The sequence below is a fragment of the Phascolarctos cinereus genome, unplaced genomic scaffold (assembly GCF_003287225.1).
Source record: "Phascolarctos cinereus isolate Bilbo 61053 unplaced genomic scaffold, phaCin_HiC Scaffold_4;HRSCAF=312, whole genome shotgun sequence".
NCBI lineage: Eukaryota > Metazoa > Chordata > Mammalia > Diprotodontia > Phascolarctidae > Phascolarctos > Phascolarctos cinereus.
The window spans coordinates 221,561,845-221,589,764 of NW_027555847.1; the positions used below are offsets into that span (position 1 = coordinate 221,561,845).

At 40.1% G+C, this 27,920-nt stretch overlaps 2 protein-coding genes across 2 annotated transcripts in view; one reads left to right on the forward strand and one right to left on the reverse strand.

The window, feature by feature from the left end:
- IQCE (IQ motif containing E) overlaps positions 1–1,652 on the reverse strand; it is an 88,936-nt gene extending 87,284 nt beyond the window's left edge. The window contains exon 1 of the mRNA XM_078152927.1: positions 1,636–1,652. The gene's annotated coding sequence lies outside the window, so the exon portion shown is untranslated. The remainder of the gene's footprint in view (positions 1–1,635) is intronic.
- BRAT1 (BRCA1 associated ATM activator 1) lies at positions 94–27,920 on the forward strand. Its single transcript, XM_020975218.2, is given in 16 exon segments — positions 94–357; positions 1,591–1,734; positions 2,146–2,300; positions 13,837–13,984; positions 20,731–21,103; positions 21,586–21,705; positions 23,000–23,091; positions 23,843–23,961; positions 24,073–24,259; positions 24,798–24,871; positions 25,553–25,655; positions 25,901–25,999; positions 26,371–26,546; positions 26,824–27,019; positions 27,022–27,093; positions 27,096–27,920. Coding segments are annotated over 15 exon segments (2,505 nt in total). The 5' UTR covers positions 94–357; positions 1,591–1,607; the 3' UTR covers positions 27,560–27,920.

The window sequence follows — 27,920 nt, forward strand, 5'->3', positions numbered from 1 at the left end:
GCTTCCTTACACAGACAAAGCCCCGCCCACTTCCTAAGACGTAGCCCCGCCTACTGCGCGCAGCCTCTGCTTCGGCATCAACTATTAAATGCGCAGATGGGGGAGTCCGGTGAAATGCCTCTCTTTTTGTGTGCCATCTTGCAAAGCCCTGAGTAGGATCAGTTCTACCAGAAAAATAGGAGAGCTTTTGTCCCTAGATAGTATTTAAAAAATCTTGATGGGTTTGCTCAAGGGCAAAGTTTCTTTCTGCCCCGTTCTCCCTCTCGCCGCTGCCTGAGGTGGTCTGAGCCGGAGGACCGAACGCGAGGGAAGGGGCGGGGCGAGGCGGCGCGGACGGAGCGGAGTGTAGCCGAGCTGGTGAGGGGCTCGGGGGTGGGCTCCGCTCGCGGAGGGCAGGGTTGCTCTTCCGGTCCCCATTCTATTCCCTCACCTTCTCAGGAGCGGGCGGGGAGGGGTGTGGGGGGCCTCTCTGGGGGCAGTCCTCTGGGACCTCACCCCTGCCCTGGATGGGGGTGGGGGGGTGTCTCCCAGCCCCAAACTAGGCGAGGCAGCGGTCGGGAGGAACCCTAGTTGGGAACGGCTCGATCTCGGGGTAGCCTCCCCCTCCTCCTTGTCCCGGGGGTTTTCCCACTCCCCTGCGAAACCTCCCCGAGCTTGGGAGACCCCCGCCCCCGACTGAGGATGTCCTCCTCTCCCCCCCACCCCCATTCAGAGATCTCTCTTTAAGATCTTGGTGGGTCTCCGTACTCCCACAGCAATGTGCCTCTGACCCTTCCATACATTTGACCCTGATACACACCCCACAAATATCCCCCAGAAACGGGCGCACATACAGACACCCACGAAACCGCCTCTGATGCTTAACACGGGGGGGGTAGTCTAGGGGGCCTCAGTTTCCTTATCTTTAAAATGAAGGGCTTGCCCCCGCATGAGCATGTGAGTTTTCTTCCAACCCCTCCTGACATCTATGATCCTGTGAAACATACAGCTTGAAATCAGCTTATTTTCTCCCCATGCTTCCATCTCCTCTTCCTCCAAAAAAATTAAAAAATCCAGGGGTAAAAGGATGGACTAAAACCTCACATAATTAATTACAGAGGTTTTATATCCCGTCCCCGCCAGGTCGGTCCATATTCTATCTTCTTGACCTCAGCGTGGGACCGAAGTTTTGTATGATTCTGAAGAACTACCTATTTAGGATTTTGAGCAAGCAAACATTTATTTAAGAGTCTGCTATGTGCCATATACTATACTAGGCCCTCAGAATACAAATAAATACTAAGGCTAGCCAGTCCCTGTCTTGGAGGAGCTATTTTACTAGGGAAAGGGGCAGAGGATACACATTCACAGCTAGGTAATCACAGGGCTGTAGCCATTGACACTGGTTAATGTCTCTCTGGCTCATTACCCAATCTGGCCATTGCATTTACAGATTACTTGAAGGAATAAGAGATGAGGTTATTCTAGCCAAGTATACCAAATGCTGTAACTTGAAGGGGACTACCAAAACATTGGTTTCTGCTGTGACTGTACTTGGCCTTGAATATTGGGTCTAAGTGTTTTTTTTTTCTTTCCACATTTCATTAACAGGACCCACTGGATTCACTATGGACATTGAATGTTCACGGCTCCTACCTTCTGTCTGTGCAGTTTTGGTAGACCCAAAGCAGTTTGTAGCTGATGATACCTGTTTGGAAAAACTACTAGACTGGTTTAAGACAGTAACTGAATCAGGTAATTGTGGTAGTGTTTGCTCCCTGTTTACCCATAGGCTAATGGATGTATTTAGAGAATTATGACATGGTACCTGATGACTCAACAGTGCTCCACATGTTTAAATACATGGATGTGCTGTCCACCATACTTTACAAGAGATTCTAAGGGAGAGAATGCAGGTTGGATTATAGGGGAATTATTAGGGTTGTTTGTATTTTAAATTCTCATTTTAATTAAGATTCAAGAGAATCCTCAGTTTATGGTAGATGATTGTTATGAATATGGGTAGGCTTTTTAGAAGAACAAGGATGAAAACTTCTTGAAGGAAATGGGTATTTTGATACCGAAAGAGGATACAAAATAATTTCCCTCTCTAAAACAATAGATAAAGGAAGAATCATCCTGTTCTGATGTTTGTTTATTCCACAGAATCTAGTCTGCTGGTATTACAAGAGAATCCTTGCCTGATAGAACTGCTCTTTCATGTGCTGAAACTACAGGATGTGAATTCCAGTATCCTCTCCTTTACTCTGCGGCTTGCAGGAATATTTGCAGCCCATGAAAACAGCTTTCAGTATCTCCAGGTGAGTTTTAGTGGTGACCTCTTGGATGCTGTGGTGGCTTGTAAAATTCAGCTTGGCTGATAGGTCGTTGCAGTTATATGGGATTTTACTAACATGCATACATATATATGTGTACCATATACTTGTATATTATAAGTACGCACTTGAATAAATCCATTCTCTTATTTGTTTGGCTACATCTTCCATTGACACAGATTTCAACTCATTCAATCCACCCATGTCTTTTCATTCTATGTAATTCTTGTTCATGTCTTTTTGGTTTTTTGTAAATTCTCTGGCAGAGATCCACTAAAACCTCTAGTTTTTACATTCCTTATATCCACTAAAAAATTCTGGCCATTCATTTGAGATATATGCCTTCATATATTTTCTGATCTCTTACTTGACTAAACAAGCAGGATGTAGTTTTATAGCTTAAAACCACACTCAGACTTTTGGGACACCCAGAATATGTGTATATACACAACACACAACACACGTGTGCACCTACATAGACATATACACATATGTATACAATTCAAAGAAGTCTTTATTTGTAACTACTTTTATGTATCTTTTATATTAGAATGAAATTTTGTGTGAAACTTAATCCCCTGTCTGGTTCAGTATAAATTGTCTTGGAGGTATGGTTTAAAACTTGCATTCTTCAAAAGTTAATTTATTTTATTTTGTATAAAATTTGTTGTGTGGCTAAGAGGGCCAGCTTTCAAGCCAGGAAAACCAGGGGAACTTACCTGGGTCAAGTCTTTGACTTATACTTAGTATATGTGACCCTGGGAAAGTCAGTTAAACTCAGATGAGGTACCAGCCTGCATTAATAGGGAGTTTTCTCTTGGGGAATTCAATATTTCAATGAAATTATAACTTGTTCCCTATTCCTATCTCTAGAGAATAGTGAGGTAATTAAAGATTGGTTTATAGGTAACTGCATTGGCATCTACAAAGTATTTTAAGAATGAGAGAAGGACTTCCAATGCTTTATATAGACACTTTATAAATAATTTACAAAATTTACAAAAAGACATGACTAAGATTTGGTTCCTAGATCGATGGTAGATCAGGGAAATACTGTAGCAATGTAGATTTTTATTACAGCATTTGACAGAGTTCTTCCTGGGAAAAATATAGAGATGGAAGCTAGATGGTAGTACGGACTGGTAGGTGGATTTGGACCTGGTTACATGGCTATGCCCAAAGAGTAGTCATTGTTGGTTCCATATCAATGTGGAGAGAGTGGAGTGTCTCAGGAACCCATGTGCTATTTAAGATTCTTGCCAGTCAGTTAGATAAAAGCATAGGTGACATGTTTATCAAGTTTTTGATGACACAAAACAGGAAGAGATGGCTACTAATGAATAACAGAGTCAGAATTCAAAAAGATTTTAACAGGCCAGAATAGTGGGTCATATCAAATGGGATGAAATATAGAAATACATGGTAAAGTCTTACACTGGGGTTCAGAAAGTCATTTTCACCAGTATAAGGTTGAGAAGTTGTGGTTAAATAGCAATTCATTTGAAAAGATTTTTAGAGTTTTTAGTGGATTGCAAGCTCAGTATAAATCAGTAATGGTATTTGGCAGTCAAGGAATCAAATCAGTCTTAGACTGCATTGAGAGGCTGAATATCCTGGACAGTGGACTCTGTTTTGGTCAGACCACATCTGGAATATTGTCTTAAGTTCTGGGGGCCCCATTGTAGGAAGGACACCCGTAAGTTAGAGATTGATGAGAGTGGACCATTCAGGATAATGAAGGGCTTTGAGATATGCCACATGGGAATCAGTTAAAGAGACTAGTGATGTTTAATTTGGAGATGAGAAGGCTTAAAGGGCATATGATAGCTGTCTTCTGAGTATTTGAAGGACTGACATACATAAGTGGGATTAGATTTTGTGGCCTTAGAGGGTAGAACTAGAAGGAAAGGATGGATACTTCAAAGAGACAGATTTAGGCTTGATGATAAGGCAAAACTTATTTACAATTAGGGTTGCCCCAGAGTGGAATGGGCTGCTTTAGAAGATGGTGTGAGTCCTCCTTCGCTAAAAATCTTTAAGCAAAACCTGAATGTCAGTTTGTTGTTTTTGATGTAGAGGGATGTTCAACTATGGGCTGGATTAAATAGGCTCTGAATCCTTCCAAGGCTGTGATTCTGTGAATGGACGCAGCAGGGCGTGTGGTTTAGGAGGAAAGGCTTTAGGGTTTTGTTTTTTTTTAAATCCCAGGTCTGCCAGTTATTAACTTGTAAGAACTTTGGGCAAGTAAATTAAATTCAAACCTCAGTTTTCCTTATAGAAGGGGGACAGTAACCTATCCATCTCAGACGTTTGTTGTGGGGAAAGTGCTTTGTAAACTTAAAAGTACTAGAGAAATGTAAGCTATGAGTTTTAAGTCAAAGTAGAATGGTGCTGGAAATACAAAAATAAAAAATGAAACAATCCTTGTTCTCAGGGAGCTTACCTTACCTTCTTTTGGGAAAAACTCTGTGTGTGTGTGTGTGTGTGTGCGTGTGCGAGCGCATGTGAGGGAGGGCACTAGCAATTGGGTGAGATCAGAAAAGCTCACGTGGATGGTAGTGCTGAAGCTTCACCTTGGTGAGGGATGCTTGGGGGCACAGGTTAGGAAAGAGTACACTGTAGGGATGTGGGACAGCCAGTACAGAACATGAGAGATTGGGAGTGGGTGGCACTGATGGCCAATTTGACTGTACTGTAGGGAGTATAGGAAGAGTAATGGATAATAAATGGATAATAAAGTTGGAAAGATAAGATTGAGGTCAAGTTACTAAGGACTCCTGTGTCAAACACAGGAGTTTATATTTTATTGTAGCAGTAATAGGAAAACACTAGAATTTATTGAGTAGGATAGTAGTGGTTAGCGCTGGGCTTAAGGAATATCAGTTTGGAAGCTGTGCAGGGTGGATTGAAGAAGGATTGAAGATTGAGACAGGGAGACCAATTAGGAGGCTATTGTAATAGTCCAAGTGAGTGGTGATGAGAACCTGAACAAAGATGGTGGCGGTGTGAGTGGAGAGAAAGGCAGAGTATGTTCCAGGAATAGAAAATAGCTCCTGCAAAGTCATGGAGATGAGAGATAGCTATAATGGATGGCAGGCCAGAGAGGACCCCTGAGGGGCTGGACTGGAGAGTCTGTGAAGGAAGCCTTTGAAGTGGAATAAGACTGGAAAGGTAATTTGGGCTAGGGTGTTAGGAGCTCTATAACTTTAATTTTGACATTGGTTTGTTGTCTCTGGTGCTTTTCAGCATAAATGTAGTTTCCTTGTTGATGTTGTAAATTTTTGTCTGACAGCATGATTGCAACTCCTGGTCTTTTAGAAGCACCCAGTGGATAATTACCTTTGTTCCCTACTTTTTGTTCTTCTCAGTTAAGAAGTCAAGTTAAATTCTCCTTCAATTCAGCTTGTTTTGTTTTTCATTTTCATTGGTCTTTTTCTTAGAAGGATTTCTTTTCCTTATGCTCTTCGTTACTCATCTTCCCTTTCTATCTACTCTAGACTTTGATTCTTTGATGTATAGGCCTTATGTTCTTTCCTTCTTTAGTCTCTTTATTCCTCATGAAAGTAAGAGGAGGAGGAGGTATAGGTGTAGTAGTAATAACTAGCATTCTATGGTGCCTACTGTGTGCCAGCCACTGTGCTAAGTAAGCACTTTATAGTTATTATCTCTTTTGATCCTCACAGCAACCCTGGGAGGTGGGGGCTGTTACTGTCTTCTGCCAAATAAAATAGAAAGCCCTCAGCCTTGCGCTCAGGGCCCTCCACATCTTCTCCAATGAACCACTTCAATTTCATTTCTTGTAGTTCTTTTTATGTACTTAGGCTTCAACCAAACTGGATAACTCACTTTTCCCTTTTCTCATTCTACCCTCTCCTGCCTCTTTGTAGCATACTTACTGTTCCCCATCTTCATTTATTGACATCCTTCCCTGCCTTTGAGGTCCACATTAGGTGCCACTTTTGTGTGGTGTGTACTCTGCTGTCTTTTCCCCCAAATTAGAAATGTCTTCTTTTGCCTTGAAGTCTCTTAGGTCATTCTGTTTGACCTTTCTTATATACTTAGCAATTTTAAGACATATTGTAGTCATTACGTACATATCTCATCCCTCTCCTTTTTTTTTAAAATAAGTTCTTTGACAGTAAGGACTGTGTCTTTTTTCATCTTTGAATCCTAGTATCAGAAAAAAACAGTTAGTAAAAGTTTGTTATATTGAATTGGGACGTAGGGACAAAAGATTGAAGGTTAACAAGCATACTGAGTCAGAAGATAACTAGTTAAGGAGAGGAAGAGAGAATTCTAGCTAGGGTAATTCAGTGAAGGCTTCATGAAATATCAACATTTTGAACTAGTGCATTAAGGACGGGCAGTATTTCATCAGGGAGCAGTCTAAGTAAAGGCACAGGGACAGGTAAGCACAAATCATGTTTGGGAAATGGAAAGGAAGACAGTTTTGCTGAAATTGTATGGCTTATGTAAGGATGTCATAGGAGATAGGGCTGTCAAGGCGGGTCTGATTATGGAAGGTTTTGAATTCCAGGCCTAGGGGTTTACACTTGTCCTTTAGGCAGTGGAGAGCCCTTGAAAGTTTTGTGTAAGGTGCTTGACATTACAGTTGTACTTTAGGAAAGTTAATTAGGTAATAGTTTCTTTGTGGATATGATAGTCTGAAGTGTTTCTTCTCCAAAAACTTGCCTTCCTCCCTTAAAGGTAAAGAGAACACTAATGGGGCTGCTTTTACTAAGACTTTGTGGAAGAAAAAACTGCTGCCTTGAACAAATGGACATAAATATGTATTTTTGCTAAAACATATGGAAAGTAGAGTGTTTTCTCAGTAGCAGGCACCTTTATTAAAACATCTGAATCAGACTTCCGCTTCTGGGAGCCAAGATGGTGGAGTAAGAAGTAAGTTGCTCTCATCTTCCTTCATTTACCTCTGAAAGCCCAGAAAATACCGACTCAGGAAGAACCCTGAGCCAGCAAAAAGACAGGGCACAGCAGTCTTATACCCCAGGAAGCTTAGGGGATTAATGGGAAAGGCCCTTCTTGCTGTTGGGGAGGGGGAGCAGTACAGGGTTGGAGTTGTCCCAGCAAGCCCCACCTCAGCATACTGGGGGGAGATCCTGAGACCTAGGTTGGTGGAGCAGGCAAGTGCCAACACTAGGACCCCCCAACAGCCTCAATACAGGAAGGGGAACTGGTAGACACCAGCTCTGAAAATGACCATGGGCGGTGGGCGTTCTCCAGCATCGAAATTACCTGGTGCCTCAACACAACTCTGGGAAGCACAACTCCAGAAGGCAAAGCTCCAAGCTGACAGAAATCCACCAGCATGGAAACACCCCCGTGCAAGGCCAGGGTGACCAGGAGCCAAACATTTAAGTGTAAGGCCCTGGTGAGCAGGAAAAGAAACTTGGGTAAGTGCCCCCTTTGCTCCAGCAGGAGAATGCAACTTTTTTTTTTGTAAAAAGTCAGAAAACAGGCAAACAGCGTGAACAAAAAGCGGAAATGGAAAATGACCATAGAGTCTTATTTTTGGGAAAGGGAAGATCAAGGCACAAATTCAGAAGAGGACAACATTGTTAATATACCCACATATGAAACCTCAAAGGGGAATATGCACTGGTCTCAAGCCCAAAAAGCCTCCTTGGAAGAACTCAAGAAGGATTTTAAAAGTCAAATAAGAGAGGTAAAAGAAAAATTGGGAAAAGAAATGAGAGGTATACAAGAGAGAGTAACTAGCTTGGAAAAGGAAAGACAAAAATTAACTGTAAAAAACAGGTCCTTAAAAAGTAGAATTGGCTAAATGGAAAAGGAGGTACAAAATCTAGTAGGAGAAAACAACTCCTTAAAAATTAGAATGGAAGTAATGACTCTATGAGAGAGCAAGAATCAGTTAAACAGAAACAAAAGAATGAAAAAGTACAAGAAAATGTACAACACCTCATTGGTAAAACAACTGACCTGGAAAATAGATTCAGGAGAGACAATTTAAAAATTATTGGTCTATCAGAAAACCATGACAAAAAAAAGAACCTGGACAACATCCTTCAGGAAGTCATCAAAGAAGACTTCACTGAGGGTAGTTAGGGTAAATTAATCATCGAAAGAATGCACTAATCACCTCCTGAAAGAGATCCCAAATTGAAAACACCAAGGAATGTAGTAGCTAAATTCCAAAACTACCAGATCAAAGAGAAAATACTGCAAGCAGCCAGAAAGAAACAATTTAAATATATGGAACCACAGGATTATGCAGAACCTTGCAGTTTCTACATTAAAAGATCAGAGGACATGGAATACAATATCCTGTAAGGCAAAGAAGCCTGGATTACATCCAAGGATCAACTACCCAGCGAAACTGAGTATAATCTTTCAGGGGAGGAGATGAACATTCAATGAAATAGGGAACTTCCAAACCTTTCTGATGAAAAGACCAGAGCTCAGCAGAAAACTTGACCTTCAAATGCAAGACTCAAGAGAGGCATAAAAAGGTAAACAGGAAAGAAAAACAACAACATATTATTAATAAGGGCAAACTGTTTACATTCCTACAAGGGAAAATGACATTTAACTTTTAAGAATTGTAATGTCATCATGTCATTTAAAAGGGGGTATACTTAGCATGGGTTTAAGTTGGCTTTGATATCATGGTAAAAAATCTAATTAAGGTGAAAAGGGATTGTACTGGGAGAAGAAGAAAGGAGGCAGACATGGGTAAATTACATCACTTGAAAAAGCACAAAAACCAAGTAGAGGGAAAGAAAGGAGGGAGATGAGCATTGTTTGAATCTTACTCTCATCAGATTTGGTTCAAAGAGGGAATAACATAATCAGGTATAGAAATTTAACTTACCCTATAGGAAGTAGAAAGGGTAAAGGGAAAAGAAAAGGGAGGGGCCTAATAGAAGAGAGGGCAGACTGAGGGAGGCAGTGGTTTAAAGCAAAACTCTACTGAGAAGGGAAAGGGAAGAAGAGAAAAAAGCATAAACAGAGGGGGAGGGGAATAGGATAGAGAGGAACACACAGATAGTAGTCATAACTCTGAATGTGATGAACTCTTCCATAAAATGGAAGCAGATAGCAGAGTGGATTAAGAGCCATAAACCTACAATATGTTGTCTATAGGAAACACATTTGATGCAGAGGGATACACACAGAGTAAAGGTAAAAGGCTGGAGCAGAATATGTTCTGCTTCAGCTGAAGTAAAAAAAGCAGGGGTAGCAATCCTGATCTCAGACGAAGAAAAAGCAAAAATAGATCTAATTAAAAGAGATAAGGAAGGAAACTACATCCTGCTAAAAGGTACCATAGACAATGAAGGGATATCATTACCAAACATATATGCACCAAATGGTATAACAGCCAAATTTCTGAAGGAGAAGTTAAGGGAGATAACAGGAAGAAATAGCAAAGCTATACTAGTGGGAAACCTCAGCCTTGCCCTCATTGAACTAGATAAATCTAACCACAAAAAAATAAACAAGAAGGAAGTTAAGGAGATCAATAGAGTCTTAAAAAAGTTAAATATGGTTGACCTCTGGAGAAAATTGAATGGGGACAGAAAGGAATATACCTTTTTCTCAGTGGCATATGGCACCTACACAAAAATTGACCATGTACTAGGGCATAAAAACCTCATAATCCAATGCAGAAAGGCAGAAAATTTTAAATGCATCCTTTTCAGATCATGATGCAATAAAAATTACATGTAATAAGGGGCCATGGAAAGATAGACTAAAAATTAATTGTAAACTAAATAATCTAATCCCAAAGAATGAGTGGGTTAAACAACAAATTGTAGAAACAATCAATAACTTCATCTGAGAGAATGACAATAATGAGACAACATACCAAAACTTATGGAATGTGGCAAAAGTAGCCCTATCTCTAAATGCTTATATGAGTAAAATAGAGAAAGAAGAGATCAATGAATTGGGCATGGAACTAAAAAAGCTAGAAAAAGAACAAATTGAAAATCCCCAATTAAATACCAAATTAGAAATTCTGAAAACCAAAGGAGAAATTAAGAAAATTGAAATTAAGAAGACCATTGAACTAATAAGTAAAACTAAGAGCTGGTTTTATGGGAAAAAAAACCCAAACAATAAAATAGATAAGTCTTTGGTTAATTTGATTAAAAAAAAGAAAACCAGATTACCAGCATCAGAAATGAAAAGGGTGAATTTACCACCAATGAAGAGGAAATCAAAACAGTAATGAGGAGCTATTTTGCCTAACTGTGTGCCAATAAATTTGACAGTCTTAATGAAATGGATGAATATTTACAAAAATATAAATTGCCCAGATTAATGGAAGAGGAAATAAAATACTTAAACAGCCCCATTTCAGAAAAAGAAATTGAACAGGCCATCAATGAACTCCTTAAGAAGAAATCTCCAGGGCCAGATGGAAGTGAATTTTATCAAACATTTAAAGAACAATTAATTTCAATACTATATAGACTATTTGGGAAAATAGGTGAAGAAGGAATCCTACCAAATTCTTTTTGTGATACAAATATGGTACTGATACCTAAACTGGGAAGAGTCAGAACAGAGAAATAAAATTATAAACCAATTTCCCTCATGAATCCATAGATGCAAAAATTTTAAATAAAATATTAGCAAAGAGATTACAACAACTTATCACAAGGATAATACACTATAACCAGGTAGGATTTATATCAGGATTGCGGGCTGGTTCAATATTAGGAAAACTTTCAACATAGTTGACCGTATCAACAGCAAAATCATATGATTCTCTCAATAGATGCAGAAAAATGTTTGACAAAATACAATACCCATTCCTATTAAAAACGCTGGAGAGCATAGGAATAAATGGAGTCTTCCTTAAAATGATAGGTAGCATTTGCCAAAAACCATCAATAAGCATTATATTCAATGGGGATAAACTAGAAGGATTTCCAATAAGATTGGGGGTGAAACAAGGATGTCCATTATCACCACTGTTATTCAGTGTTGTGCTATAAATGTTAGCTGTAGCAATTAGAGAAGAAAAAGAAATTGAAGGAATTAGAATAGGCAGAGAAGGAACAAAGCTATCACTCTTGCAGATGATGTGATGGTATATCTAGAGAATCCTAGAGAATCAGGTAAAAAATTACTTGAAATAATAAACAAATTTGGCAAAGTTCCAGGATATAAAATAAGCCCACACAAATCATTGGCATTTTTATATATTACTAACAAAGCCCAGCGGCAAGAGATAGAGAAATTCCATTTAAAATTGCTGTAGACACTATAAAATATTTGGTAGTCTACCTACCAAAACAAAACCAGGAACTATGTGAACATTTTTCACACAAATAAAGTCAGATCTAAGTAATTAGAAAAATATCAGTTGCTCATACTACCTAAATTAACTTACTTATTCAGTGCCATACCAATCAAACTACCAAAAAATTATTTTATGGGGCTAGAAAAAACAATAACAAAATTCATCTGGAGAACAAAAAGTCCAGAATATCAAAGGAACTAATGAAAAGAAATGCAAGTGAAGGTGGCCTAGATGTACCTGATCTTAAATTGTATTATAAAGCAACAATCATCAAAACTACTTGGTACTGGCTAAGAAATAAGAGTGGTGGATCAGTGGAGTAGGTTGGGTATGCAAGACACAACAGTCAATGACTATACTAATTTGCTATTTGATAAATCCAAAGACTTGAGCTTCTGGGATAAGAAATCACTATTTAGCAAAAACTGCTGAGAAAACAAGAAAAATGTATGGCAGAAACTGGGCATAGACCAACATCTTACACCCCATACTAAGATAAAATCAAAATGGATACACAATTTAGATATAAAGACTGATACTATAAGCAAACTAGAAGATCAAGGAATAATTTACCTTTCAGATCTATGGAGAAGGGAAGAATTTATGACCAAACAAGAGATAGACAACATTATGAAATGCAAAATGGACAATTTTGATTACATGAAATTAAAAAGTTTTTGCACAAATAAAGCCAATGCATCCAAGATTAGGAGGGAAGGAGAAAACTGGGAAAGAATTTTTACAACCAGTGTCTCTGATAAAGACCTAATTTCTAAAATATATAGAGAAGTGAGTCAAATTTGTAAGAATACAAGTCATTCCCCAGTTGATAAATGATCAAAGGATGTGAACAGGCAGTTCTCAGAGGAAGAAACTAAAGCTACCTATAGTTATATGAAAAAATGTTCTAAATCACTATTGATTAGAGAAATGCAAATCAAAACGACTCTGAGGTATCACATCACACCTATCAGATTGGCTGACATGACAAAACAGGACAATGATAAATGTTGGAGAAGACGTGGGAAAATTGGAACATTGTTGGTGGAGTTGTGAACTGATCCAATGATTTTGGAGAGCAATTTGGAACTATGCCCCAAGGGCTATAAAAATGTGCATACCCTTTGACCCAGCAAAATAGCACTTCTAGGGCTATATCCTAAAGAGATCATACAAATGGGGAAAAGACCCACATGTACGAAAATATTTATAGCAGCTCTTTCTGTGTTGGCAAAGAATTGAAATTGAGAGGATGCCCATCAATTGGGGAATGGCTGACCAAGTTGTAGTATATGAATGCCATAAGAAATGATGAGCAGGCAGACTTCAGAAAAACCTGGAAAGACTTGTATGGACTGATGCTGAGTGAAGTGAGCAGAACCAGGAGAACATTGTACATTGTAACAACCACGTTGTATGATGACTAACTTTGATAACTTAGCCCTTCTCAGCAATGCAAGGATCTCCAAAAGTCTCATGATGGAAAATGCTATCATCCACATCCGGAGAAAGAAATATGGAGTCTGAATGCAGATGGAAGCATACTATTTGCTCTCCTTTTCCTTTGTTCTGTTTTATTGCTTCATTCTCGTGATTCCTCCCATTAGTTCTAATTGTTCTTTACATCATGACTAATGGGACAATATACTTCACATGAATGTATATGTAGAGCCTGTACTGGATTGTATGCCTTCGGAGGGAGGCGAGGGAGAAAGAAGTGAGTGGGGGAGAAAATTTAAAACTCAAAATCTTATGGAAGTGAATGTTGAAAACTAAAAATAAATGAATTAAATTTTAAAAAAATCTGAATCACAATATCTAGAAAAAAGCTCTCAGATTAGATTTTTAAAAAATGTTTTGTGTTTATTTCAAGTAGTATATTTTGGTAGAGTCATGTTTTTATGTTGTTGGTTTTTTTTTTCCATTGGGCAGTGGGGTTAAATGACTTGCCCAGGGTCACACAGCTAGTAAGTGTTATATGTCTGAGGCGATTTGAACTCAGGTCCTCCAGTGCTCTATACACTGTGCCACCCAACTGCCTCCAGTCAGATTAGATTTAAGCAGCAGGATGTTAAGATATCATAATGAAACATTGTGTTGGAAACATTTTGCAAACCTTAAAATGTTATGTAAATGTCAGCTATTATTACTCTCTTCAGCTAACATGTAGGAAATGTTGACTGGCAAGTCCTCATGTTTCTGCTTCTTTTTCTGTTGAGTCAGCAGGGGGAGGTGTTGCTCAGCCTTTTCAGTGAAGCGGGACCCCTCAGCAGGCCAGCCTGGGAGGATCCTTCTGTGCGTAGCGGCTGGATCCAGGGTGTGGGCAGCATGGTACAGCATGAAAGGGCCGTGCAGTTCCTATGTGACTGTGGTGAGTACCAATGCCTCTAGTTTCCCAGGAAGCAGCTCTGAGGCCCTTTGCCATTGGCTGCCCTTAGATGCACATAAAGTGGGCAGGTGGCGTGAGGGTGCTGAGAATTCCTCATGTCCCCATTCTCAGTTCAAAGAAAGCCTGTTCTGATAGCTGTAATTTCACCATTAGACATTTATCCTTACAGGCAAAAATATGGCCTTCTGATAATATATAGAAACCTCAGGAAAGAATAATCCATTAAGCCTTACCAGCTTTTAATATCTTAGTATGTATTAGTATGTCATAGCTTTTCTAGGATAGATATCTTAAGAGCACCTTTCTTCAGAGTCAAATGTACATTGGCTTGATGGGAGTGAGAGAAGGAAGAGAAATATTCTGTAGGGCACTGCATGGTGAAGCCTTAACAGGCAAGTACCAGTTTTCTGGGTGGTGGCAGAAGTGCCAAGAGATTATAGAAGAAACCAAAAGATACTTAGCACTGGGCTTGCCGGTGGGTTTTGGAAATACTTTTCAAATTAATCTTAGTATAGTCAATTCTGCTGTAATTCAACATGTATTCCCAAAAAGTACCAAACTGTGCAAAATTATGCAATAAAAACCACAGGGCTTATGGGAGAACTGGGATGAGGGGCACAAAGTTGAAAAATTTCAGTGACATGGAAGATATGAACCCATAAAAATGGCATAGCACAGTTTTATACATGTTAAATGATTAAGGAATACATAAAGGCTATAGTAAATGATGGTGGCTTCAGGCCAGCAAAGTCTTAGGCAAGTTGGGTAAACCAAAACGCCAGCCCTCTAGACTTCATAGCCAGAGTCTGGGCAGAAGGTGTATGTAAGGAGGTGTTTGGACCAGCTCTCAGCCCTCTTTTGCCCAAAGCTCCTATTGCACCAGAAGATATCCAGTAAATATGATACGTTACTTTAAAAATGATCTGAAGTTTGCTTATGGAAGTGGGCCTTGGAAGGGTTGCAGCTTTTGAGTTATTGTTAAGTAGTGCAGTTTTTACATTTTCCCTGTTTCTTGAGAAAGAAGTTATGTACAAGCAAACTGAAATCCAAGTAAGGTCCAAAATGTTCCTTAATATATCAATTGCATTGGAACAAATTCAAGTTTTCAACACAAGTGTTATAGCAGAACTGACTAGTTCCACTAAAGAATTAGTATGTGAACCTGTAGAAGCATAGAAATAATAATCAGCTCACTTAATCTGGCTTAGTAGGGAATTTTCTGTCTTTTAAAAATTAAATCATAGAGCTTAGACCCTGAAAAGATTGCAGGGTAAGCTATTGAGCGAACTTGGTATGGTGTTAAATCTAATTCCATACTTACACACTAAATTTTTTTCACTTAAAAGAACAACCTTCCACAAAAGTCCTGTTCATATTTCCCTGTTGTGGCATGGAAATTATCCCATGTTCTTGAAGGCTATGCCAGTGGTCTCTATAATAAGGACCCAGTGCCCAGTTGTGTCTGTTTCACTAGAGGTCCAGTTGAACGCAGAGAGTTTCGTCTCCAGGAGGCTGGTGTCTTACTGATGAGTTCTTTGAAAAGGAAGGAAGACTAGATGGTACTATGAATCACATAGGTTTCAGAATGTCTATAAACATTAATCTTTGTCTAACATAAGAGTGGAGAAACTGAATCATATCACTGTTGCCAGTATTATTACAAATAAGGCTAAAAGCTTTACAGAAGGATGGCTTTATAGGTTCTTTGGAATTTGGGTGTATTGTTTATCCAAAGACAGCAAAGACATCCCATTTTCTGGGATGCTTGGTCATCTTGCCTGAGTGTGAGCATCAGCAGCAGAATTGAAGTTTATGTGCCAACATGTGCTGCAGAAGATGACTCAGAGAAATTCTACAAAGATTTCATATGTGACCTTCCGTATCAACATGTACTTTAATATTTGGTGACTTCAGTGCAAAAGTATGTGTGGAGAAGTGACACAGGAGAGGTGAAAGACTTTTAGGCTACACAGAAGGTTTATCCCTACATATAAATACTTGAAAACATTTTTTAAATTACAAACTTAATTATCAATAGAAATAATATGCTTTTATTATGAACTTAGTAACTATCAAAGAAACATGCAAAATCTTACCCCACATCCTTAGCCTTTAACAAGATAGAACTAAAAGAATGAATAAGCAAAGAAAATGTGTTTTCTCTGTGTCCCCTTATAGGCCTTCCCAGAATCCTACTGCTTTTGGCCCTGTTTTTCTTCCTCTCTTTAAGAAGAGAATCAGAATTAACAAAAAGTGAAATTGATTCTATCTTAACAAATAGGAAACAACTGTTACTGATGTGACAGTTTTTTTGAATTACCTGATTGTATACAATCACTTGATATGTATACACATCAACCTACTACATCAAAAATTAAAGTCTACACCAAATTTGAAGAAGGATAAAGATGAGAAGATATACTGTGCAAATAAAACAGTTCCATCCTGACCTATTTTGGCAAATTATTATGTTTAAAAAATGGAAAATAAATAAATGATCAGACATAACACAAATTATCACCATTTCCTACAGAAATTCAACTTATGTAAAGCAGTTGCTACAAGTAGACCAAAAAAAAGGAAAGAAATCGTGCCAGTCAGCAAATATTTTATCTTCTTTTCAAGCAATGAGATGTAGGAGCCAAGCACAATGTAGTTTTAAAGTATAAACTCACTTGTAAGATGTCTTGGAGGGGGCAAGTAGAAGACCATGAGCAATATTGCCTCATAAAAGAGTAGGAAGTAATAGAGGCAAAAAATGAGTTTGCAAAAAATTTGGCATGGAATTAAGTTCAGCCAAATTATCCATCAAGATGAAACTGAAAGGAGCACATCAGACGAAGAGGGAAGGAGGAAAAGTATCGACGGTTCTGTAACACCTATTTTCAATGATAGTAGAACCGATGACATTTTAATTCTACATTTTTTCTTTTTTTATTAATTTATTTTTAGTTTTCAACATTCACTTCCATATGCTTTTGAGTTTTAAATTTTCTCCTCCTCCCTCCCCAAGATAATGTGCAATGTGATATAGGTTCTACATATACATTCCTATTAAACATATTTTCACATTAGTCATGTTTTAATGAAGAATTAGAACCAATAGGAGGAACCACAAGAAAGAGGAAACAAAACAAAAGAAAAAAAGAGAGCAAATAGTATGCTTCTATCTGCATTCAGACTCCATATTTCTTTCTCCGGATGTGGATGATAGCATTTTCCATCATGAGACTTTTGGAGATCCTTGCATTGCTGAGAGAAGGGCTAAGTCTATCAAAGTTAGTCATCATACAACGTGGTTGTTACAATGTACAATGTTCTCCTGGTTCTGCTCACTTCACTCAGCATCAGTCCATACAAGTCTTTCCAGGTTTTTCTGAAGTCTGCCTGCTCATCATTTCTTATGGCATTCATATACTACAACTTGGTCAGCCATTCCCCAATTGATGGGCATCCTCTCAATTTCAATTCTTTGCCAACACAGAAAGAGCTGCTATAAATATTTTCGTACATGTGGGTCTTTTCCCCATTTGTATGATCTCTTTGGGATATAGCCCTAGAAGTGCTATTTTGCTGGGTCAAAGGGTATGCACATTTTTATAGCCCTTGGGGCATAGTTCCACATTGCTCTCCAGAATGGTTGGATCATTTCACAACTCCACCAACAATGTTCCAATTTTCCCACGTCTTCTCCAACATTTATCATTGTCCTGTTTTGTCATGTCAGCCAATCTGATAGGTGTGATGTGATACCTCAGAGTCGTTTTGATTTGCATTTCTCTAATCAATGGTGATTTAGAACATTTTTTCACATGACTATAGATGGCTTTAATTTCTTCATTTGAAAACTGCCTGTTCATATCCTTTGACCGTTTATCAGTTGAGGAATAATTCTGATGTCTTAATCCCAAATGTGTCACATGCGTAAGTAGAAAAGACAAGTCAACCAGGCATTTATTAAACACCTTTTGTGCCAAGTACAGGCCTAAGCATTGGATATACAAAGCAAGGCAGAGACAGACACTGCCCTCAAGGAGCTTACAGACAAAATGGGGGAAACAACATGTAAACAAATATGTACAAACAAACTTAAACAGGATAAATTGGAAATAATTTTAGAGGGAATATACTAGCATTAAAGGGGATGAAGAAAAGCTATTTGCAGAAGGTTGAATTTTAACTGAGGCTTGAAATGGAAGCCAGGAGACAGAGATAGGAAGGGAGAGAATTCCAGGCATGTGGGTCAGCCAGAGAAAATGTACAGATTCAGGAGAATGGTGTGTTTTGTGAGGAACAGCAAAGAAGCCAGTCATTGGAGTGCAAAATATGGCAGGTGGGATGGAGGGCAGAGTAAAGGACAAGAAGACTGGAAATGTAGGAGGGAGGCAGGACACAAAGGGCTTTAAAAGCCAAAAAGGCTTCTTTATATTTGATCCTGGAGGCAATAAGGAGCCACTGGAGTTTATTATTTATAGGTGGGTGACATGGTCAGACCTGTACTTTAGGCAGTACTTTAGGAAGATCATTTTGACAACCAGGTGGAGGATGGGGTGAGGCTTAAGTCAGGGAGACCAACCAGAGGGCTATTAAGTGGTGCTGGTATGAGATGATGAGGAGAGAAGGGGATGTCTGTGAGATGTGGAAGGTGAGGAATCAGAAGATGGCACCTAGGTTGCAAGCCTGGGTGACTGGGAGGATGGTGGTACCCTCGAAAGTATCAGGGAAGTTTGGAAGAGGGGAGAACAGCAGGACCAGACCATGTGTATACTGAAGAGGTCACTGCTGGATGTGACACAGTTTTGAGGAATCAACAAGCATTTATAAATGCTTTGTTTTGCCAGGCACTGTGATAAGTGCTGGGAATTTAAAAAAAGATGAAAACAGTTTTTACTGAGCTCACAATCTAACAGGGGAAACAACATGCAAATAACCGTACAAATTCTATCTTTATAGTATTATTACATATGTGACATAATATGCAACTGTATGTATGTGTGTATATATGCATATATACATATATGCATATATGAAATATTTGAGATAATCTCAGAGGAAGGCACTAGTATTTTAGAGGGTATTATAAAAGGCTTCTTGCGGAAGGTAGGATTTTAGTCGAGACTTTTGAAGGAAACCAGGAAGTAGAGGTGAAGGCAAGATAGAGAATCATAGTGAAAAAAAATCACAAATGTTATTAACCACCTTATTACATGAGAGCAACTGATAGTTATCTTTGGCTAGGTATACTTTGTCCCCAGATACAAGTTTACAATCCTAAGAGACCAAATCAAAAGATAGATGTTTTAAAGATCCCTTTTACTAAGTACGAACATTTAGTAACTTTATACGGGTGCAGCCTTCCAAGTACCTATCTATGGAAACTCACCTAGATCAATTAAAAAACCAGCTAATTGGAAAATGGTTCACGAAATCCAAAGAGCTACTCTGCCTTCTTGGTAACTAGTTTCTAGGATTTACCCAAAAGGCATTTAGCCTCTCATTTAGGATCTCTGTGACTAACACTACACAGGAACTTATTAACACTGTGGTAAGTACCCTAAGGCCTAAGGCCTGGGCAAAACTATACCCAGGACAACAGGGCATTGATAACTACTGACCCATATATGTACTTTTTCTTATTTACAAAATCTTTTAGTAATCTACATATTTATTAAGGGATATCTGTGATAAAATATGAGATTGGGACAGCCAGACTTTTGCAAGTGATATCACTTAGCAAAGACTATTTTTATAGTATATATCTCCCATATATATGTTCAGTTCAAGCAGGTTTGAAACTATGCTAAAAAGAGACTAAAATATTCTTAGCTTTGACTCTGATCACTCCTAGGTATATACCCCAGGGAGGTCAAAGGCAGAATGAAAGCTTCCATATACCTCAAAATACTAATATTGGCACTTTTTATGGTAACAGATAACTAGAGACAGGTAGATGCCCATTAACTGCATCAAGATTAGATCTGTTGCTTTTTCTAGATCTGTTTGGTGGACTTGTCTTTTTAGTTGTTATTGTTTGCAGGGAGAGTTGACTTGATTGCTTCCTGCTACTCTGCTATATTGGCTCTGTCTCTCTTACTTTCATTTGTAATCACAGTATTAAAAGTTTCCTAGAAGCAAACAGTGCTGAGCTTAAAGTCACGAAAACCTCAGTTCAGATCTCATCTCTAACACTTACCAGTTGTGTGATCCCGATCAGGTCCCTTAGGCAACACTGCAGGAATTCTCTACTCAGTCATAGATGCGTGGGGATTGGTGGGCATTGATAGAGGAAACTCCCATGTTTTCACATTTGAAGTAATAATAGTTGGCAGTCATGTCTCTTACTTTTCAACTTGGAGCTATAGTTATCTGTCTTAATGCCATATCCACACACTTAGATTGTAAACTCAGTGAAGGCAGGAACTGTATGGTAGGAGGCAGCTAGGTGGCTCAGTGGATGGAGCGCTGGACCAGGAGTCAGGAAGACCTGAGTTTCAATCTAGCCTCGGATACTGGCTATGTGACCTCAGTCTACTTCAGTTTCTTCAAATGTAAAATGGGGATCATAATAGCACCTGCCTCCCAGAGTTGTTGTGAAGGTCAAATGAGATAATATTTGAGAAGTGCTTAGTGCAGTACCTGACACATAGTAGGTGCTTAATAAATGCTTTTTTTCTTGAATTGTAGTTTGGTGATTGAATTGTCTTTCTTTTCCACTCTACTTTTACTAGGTGCTATTGATGTGATCTTTTCCTTACAAGGAGATCCCAGCCTGTTTGTTGCTTCAGCAGCTAGTCAGCTGCTTGTGCACATCCTAGGATTCACCATGCATTCCCAGAGAGCCATGCCCCTCAGTACACAGGACTGTGACTGGCCAGTGTGTGCTCGAATGATCGTAGGACACATAGAAGAATCCCTTCGCTCAGGGACGGTCCCTCAGATCACACAGGCATTGAATGTGCTGACCACGTTGTTTGGACGTTGCCATGACTCATGGACTGAAATCCTTTGGATGCGGATGAATCCACTTGTGGGATCACTCCTGGAGAAAGAACCACTCTTGGCTGCACATTCACTGGTGGATCTCTTCCTTAGTATGGCACGGTAAAGTTATAAAGCGTGTGATTGTTTCACTCTGGCTGAATCATTACTTAAGAATAATCCCCTGTAGACATGCTTTGTGGCAGGCTGCAGAATGAATGAGCTTGCCCTGAGAACATCTCTTTAAATTAAAAAGGAATCAAAAGCATAGATTAAAAAAAAAAGTTTTTGGGGCAGCTAGGTGGCACAGTAGACAGAGCACCAGCCCTGAAGTCAGGAGGACTAGGTTCAAATCTGGCCTCAGACACATAACACTCCCTATCCGTGTGACTCTGGGCAAGTCACTTAACCCCAATTGCCTCACAAAAAAAAAAAAAAGCTTGGAAAAGATCCTGGAAAAAAGAAAAAGTAAAAGATCCTGGTGTCAAAGAAATCATGTTTTGCTAATGTAAACGGGTAAAAATACAGAGTGCCATCATTGCATTTGCAAGATCTTTGTGTAGGGCAGAACATTACTGTCTCTCCTTGGTTCTCTGTCTTTGTAGCTCTCCTGTGTTCGGCCATCTGGAATGTGATCTGTGGACATCATCAAGACGAGCTCTGAACCGTCTAAGCCCAACCCAAGCAGGACCCTTGGCGTTAGGCATTCTGAATCTCAAGGACTGGTATGGATTCTGGTTTATGTTATTATATCATTTGATAAATCAAAAATGTTTAAGTCAGGTATTTATTAATTACCTGCAAGAAGTCTAAAACATACACCTTTCCCTTGAGAAGCTGGTTGAGAAAATAAGACATTGAGACAAGAAAATTTAAATAATAATGTAAGATATTATTTTATTGGGTTGTTATTTTATTAGACTGTTATTTGAGTTATTATAAGACAGTCACATGCTGACTAAATAAATGGTAATGAAAATAAGTATTTCAGGAGTTCAGAGAAGAGGTCACCATGGTTGGTAAGGGCTGAGAATGTTTCATGGAAGAGGCATTCGAGGCAGGTCTGAAAGGCTTGGGTTGGCTTTAGGCAAGCAGGAAGGAAGATCAGGCAGGAAAGTGGTGAGAGTAATGACATCCAGTCAAGGAAACAAAACCTGCTTGGCTAGCCAAGGCCAGAGTTTGGGAAAATAGCAAACTGTCGCGTCTCCTAGAATGGCGTAGAAACTTTGTTCTTTATTTCCAGCTTGATTTTGCCAGCAGAGACAAAGTGACATAGTGGGTAGAGAGCTGGCACTGGATCAAGGAAGACCTGGGTTCAAGTCCCTTCTTTCACACACAATAATGTAACCCTGGGCAAGACCCTCAAATGTAGTGCTTTAGGCATTTCTCTAAGACCATAAGTTGCAGAGAATATGCTAACCTGCATTGGTAGAGGGAGTTTCCTCATCTGGGAAATTCCTTATATCAATGAAGTCACAGATCTAACCCCTATTCCTGTTCTATCCCTTGAATTTGCCAGGTTCAGACTGGAGAGGATTGATAGAAGAGCCCCAGAAATGACTAAAGGGATGGAAAGTAAGCCCTGTATGGAGACAATGTAGAAGTTTGAGTGGTTAGCATAGAGGTGATAAAGCTAAGGAAGAACTTAATCTTCACATATATGAAAGGCTATTATAAAGGCATGGATCTGTTTCTTTCTGGAAACCATATGAAGGGTATGAACTTAAATTATGCCAAAAGATTTTTTATTCAATTTAAGGGAAAACTTTTTGACTCGTAAGCATGACTGACCACATGAATAAGCTACCAGTAGAAGTTGTGAATTCATTGTCCCCAAAAGACTTTAAAAATAGACTAGAAACTCATCTGTGTTAGGATGGTTTAGGTGTTCACCTTCCTAGAGGCAGAATGAAGAAACAGATTACTATTTGAGCGTCTTTTCAGTTTTATTATTCTGTGGATTGTTGGGAGGCGCTTCTGATGTTAAGGAAGGAAATATATTTTCTTTTTTTCTTAAAGCCCACAGACATTAAGGACTCAGGCTTTGAGTATCCTGCTTCAGCCACTAGCTTGTGTTCTTCGAGCTGCCTCTCAGCCTCCTGGATCCCCAGGTATGCTGCCCTGGCAGGTCAAGACTGGGAAAATAAAGGAGGTTATGTGGGCCCAGGCGGGCAGTGTAAGAGATTTAATTACAGAATATATCAGCTAGCTGGGTAAATGTAACAATGGAATGAGGGCTGGTAATGGCTCTAACATATAGAGCCTCTCCGCTTGCTGCTGGTACATCATTGAAGCATTTGTCTTTGAATAAAGATATTATTGAATAAGACAAGAATTTCTAAAAAGTGACCCAAATGTCTAGCTTGGAAGATACTTCCATGGGTATTGGTATCACATATCATTGATGGTAAAGTGACATCAGCTCCACTTGTTAGCATCTAATAAGATGGGCAACTCTCATTATTCAAATGATTGATAGGTTTTTGGTCCTTATGTAGTTGGTCACTTTAAAATTCCTGAACAGTACATGGACCTGATGGGTAAGGACACCTGGTCCTAGTTCTTGGACCTTCTGTGGGTTCAGTGTGACATTTAGACAATTTGATTTGTTTAGCTTGTGAAGTAGTTAGCTTCGTCTATTAAATGGCTTCATAATCGGCATCCTACTGTGTTTTTCTCAAGCTGTGATGATGTCTAAAGCCTACTTGGAGCTTGTTGTAGTCTAGTACCTGGTCGATTATCACTGGTATAGGAGGACGTAGAGAACTTTGTGACTTTTTCATTGACTTTTCCTTGTTTGTAAATGTTGCTCTTCCTTTAGTCTTCATTGCCTTGTGAAACAGTTTTTGTCTGTCTCTCAAGGTTTGCTGGATGAGTCTGTGAATGATTCTGTGATCACTGCTATCCTCCTCTCCTCTAAATCATCGTGTGCTGGTCTCCTGTGTCAGACTCTAGCTCATCTGGAAGAGCTGCAGCCTCTGGTATGGGAACATAGGGAGCTTGTTCATAATGAAATCCATCCCTGATGCCCTTGATGGTCATTGTATTTGTACTAGAAAATCCTCACTTCGTCTTTCTTCTCGGTCTTTCAGAGCCGTCTATTGGTAGATTGGCCACATGTCCCTTTACTCAGTGCTGTAATGACAGTGTTGCAGTTCTGTAGTGGTCTGGCCACCCCAGCCTCCAGTGTTGGAGACAGGCTTTGTGGGATCTTGATCGGTTGCTTCAGAGTTCAGCGATCAGCGCTTGATTTCCTGGGGACCCTTTCTCAAGGGGCAAGTAAGTGAGACTTTTCTTTCCTTATAAAGGATGAATGTCTTTGGTGAATGAATTCCAAACCTAATGTTTAGTTTTTCATCTTTTCCCTGCCAAGTAGACTCTAGGCAATCCCTTAAAAAATTTTTTTTGTTTCCTTTCTGTCATTTGTAACCTTTTAAGGAATTGGGCTCTGTTTAGGTTGACATGTGGACAGTGACTTTCTTCTTAAGACTTACATTTTACCAGTCTGACATAGATCTCTTGATGATACCGATTTGGTTTGAGGTGATAATTGGTGTGGTAGAAGGAGTACTGGGCCGGGAGTTGTTATTATTATGGGGGTCCATTACTTGATAAATTTTTTACTTTGTCCAAGTAACTCAGTTTACTTTACTTCTGTATAAAGTGAAGAGGTTGGACTAGATGCTACAGAAGGCTTCTTCTCACTCTAATAGTCTGTGCGTCAGTGTGTGGCAGGTACTGTGTAAACTTCAGAATGCTAGCTCATAAACATGAACAGGTATTATTCCGGTGTTTCATACTCATCCCTCTGTTTTAGGCCCCAGTGCATTGGTAAGACAAGTGGTTGAGATCCTTCTGGTGTACCTCAAGAGCCCAGACTCTAGTCCTACGGTAAGTACAGAATGGAGGAAGAAAGGGAAAAGAAAGCTGCAGGCATCAGTATCTTCTAATGAAAATTCATTACAGGTCATAGTACAACCTGGTCTCACCAACTGTGCTTGCAGTGAAATCACTTCTTCAAAGCTCATTCTGGATTGCACAAGACTGCCACGCCAGTGCTTATGTGATGAAGTCACTAAGTAGTAGTGATCAGATAGAGGGAATTGTACACAGGATTTAGGCCTTGAAGGGACCCCCTACAGTTCATCTTAAAACCCAACCCCTTGTTTCACAGGTGGGAAAACCAGAGTGACTAAGTGATAACTCTGAAGTTTGTAAGTTCTAGACTTGTGGGAATAAGTTAAACAGAACTCAGTCAGTCAACCTGGACTATTCTGTTGTCACCTGGTTTGTGGTGAGAAGGCAAGCATTAGTGCCCTCCACCAGTGCAAAAAAAGTGGCCCCATTTTTTGTTAGCAAGTTAGATGTTGGCCCTTAGCCTTGCTTTGCCTTGGTTCTAAAACCTCAGATCCAACTGCTTCCACCTTATCGAGAGGAAATCCAGCCTATCCTTAAGTCATTGTTGAGAGCTCATTGTGTAACAGATACTAAAGAAGCGACACTAACTAGTTATTGGGCTGGAAGAACAGCATCCTTCTCTGGTTTTTATAGTCATTCTTTGCCCTATTCCAGGTTCTGAAGAAGGCATTTCAGGCCACACTCAAATGGCTGCTGAGTTTGTCCAAAACCTCTACCTCCAGTGACCTCTGCCCACAAACCCAGCATTTCCTTAGAGGTAATTAAACAGTCGCTATTGGTGTAAACTGAGAAGGAACCACAGCTACTGAGTGGTTTAATGAGTGACTGATCTTTGGTTTGTCCCACCCCTGTATGAATTCTCCATTAAGTGTAATTGGCTAGGGACACTCAAGACTGATATATGCAGTGGCATTAAAAAGAGGGAGATGTGGACATTGGCTCAGGAGCCAGGAGCTCCAACCCTGACTCTTGATTTGTGTCCTTCCTTTCATTTTTGGACAGAACTCTTCCCAATACTGCAGAAGCGTCTGTGCAGCCCTTGCTGGGAAGTAAGGGACTCGGCCCTGGAATTCCTCACCCACCTAACGAAACATTGGGGAGGTAAGTGTCAAGGGGAAATTCAACCTTCCAGTGCCTGAGGGAGGGCTACCTTACAGAGCATTTGGCCCCAGACAAGCCTGTATTGCATACCAGGCTTGTCTTCAGTCAAAACAAACCCTTCCTAGGGTGTGGCAGCTGCCCTAGACTGAAGACTTGACTCCATCCAGCTCAGCATTTGGAAGCGTGCAGCTGCTCAGTGGGTTTCTGGCTAGCCCTGAGTGGTTGGATCCAGAATGGAGCAGCATGGCTCTCTGGCAGTGGGGGGGTGCTGTCAGCTGGGAGTTGATAGGACAGAAAGGTGTTTGCATTGGAAACTGCGTGGCTGTGTGGACCATTAAGCCTTGTTTTTGTGGCTGGATATATATCTCCAGGGCGGGCTGGATTCAGACAAGCTCTCCTCTCTTCGGAGGTGCCAGAGCTTGCAGAGGATCTCCTCCGAGATCCGGAGAGTTACGTCCGAGCAAGCGCCGTGACTGCCATGGGGCAGTTGTCCAGCAGAGGCCTGTGTTCAAACCCCATTGGCACCGAGAGCAAAAATGATGAAAAGGTAGGAGACAGAAGGAAACCTTACTTCTTCACTTTAAGTGAATGCTGTTTGTTTATAGTTATTTTGTTATCCAACTTAGCTGGCAATAGACAGTACATTCTGGCAGCAAGAATTAATCCAAGAGCAGTTCATTTTCACTGCTTTCAGGCAAGCTGAGTGGTTCAACACAAAGGAGGTTTAACATTAAGATAAAGTATGCTTCTATTATCTATCCAATTCATTATCATGCCTCAGTCTCCCATTTGCCCTTCTCATTCCTTGTATTTGCTCTCTCTAGAAAAGCCTGTTCTTGGAACTTCTAGAAATCCTCTCCACTGACTCAGAAGGCTTCCCTCGGAGGGCTGTGATCCAGGTTTTCACTGAGTGGCTGAGGGAAGGTCACACAGATGTGTCAAAGGATAAGGAGCAATTTGTAACCAAAGTGCTCCAGGTTGTGAGTTGTGACTTAGATTGGGAGGTCAGAGTTCAAGGATTAGACTAGCTTTGGTCTTTCTTGTTCAGACCCTTGGGCAGCACGGGACCGAGTGCCCCTATGCGTGGAAATGTCCTCGGTGACTCAGTCTACCCCGCTTACTGAATCACTGCAGATACTCTGCCGTGTGAAACTGTTTGAGTTTATATTTAGCGCCTTGTGTGACTGTGACAGGCCAGTGGCCCGTAAGTCCTGTGATATCCTCCTGTACCTGAAGGCCAAACTGGGTCATCATGGCAGCCTGCAGGGGAGCGGGGAAGCTTGTGCTGCATCCTTAGGAACCCAGAACACCGCTTGGTTGGAAACAACTCTAAGGAAGTGGAGGGCAAGGGACCAGGGTCAGCCCAGTGGGGTTGCAGACAGAGTTGATTGCCAAGAGCCTGATGATGTGCTAGAAGTCCTAAGGTCAGTAGATTTGGAGGGACTTCGAGGGACACTAGCTAAGAGTAGTGACCACATTGAGAAAAGTCCTCAGTCCCTCTTGCAGGATATGCTGGCCACTGTAGGAATTCTGGAAGAAAACGAAGCTGACTGCTACTAATGCAGCAGGAAATAGCATATCCCAAAGCTGAGAAACAGCTTCCCTTGAAGGATATGCAAGGGGTGAGCACCTTGAGGCCTCCTGGACGGTAGTGATTCCTTGTGATTATATGGCCGAGAGCAGGCTCAGTGGCCTCTTTCTGCACATGAGTTATCTGAAGGTCCTGTTTAAATCAGGCTGTAACTTTAAGGCTACCTGAAGAAGGCAAACCATGTGACAGATGAGGACTAAACAGAGGTGGCATGCACACACACATACATACACACACACAGAGCAAATTCCAAACTATAGAATCTTTAGATTTCACAGGTAAAGAAATGTCTTATTTTTTAAACAAAATAAATTTAATTTGAAAATTACA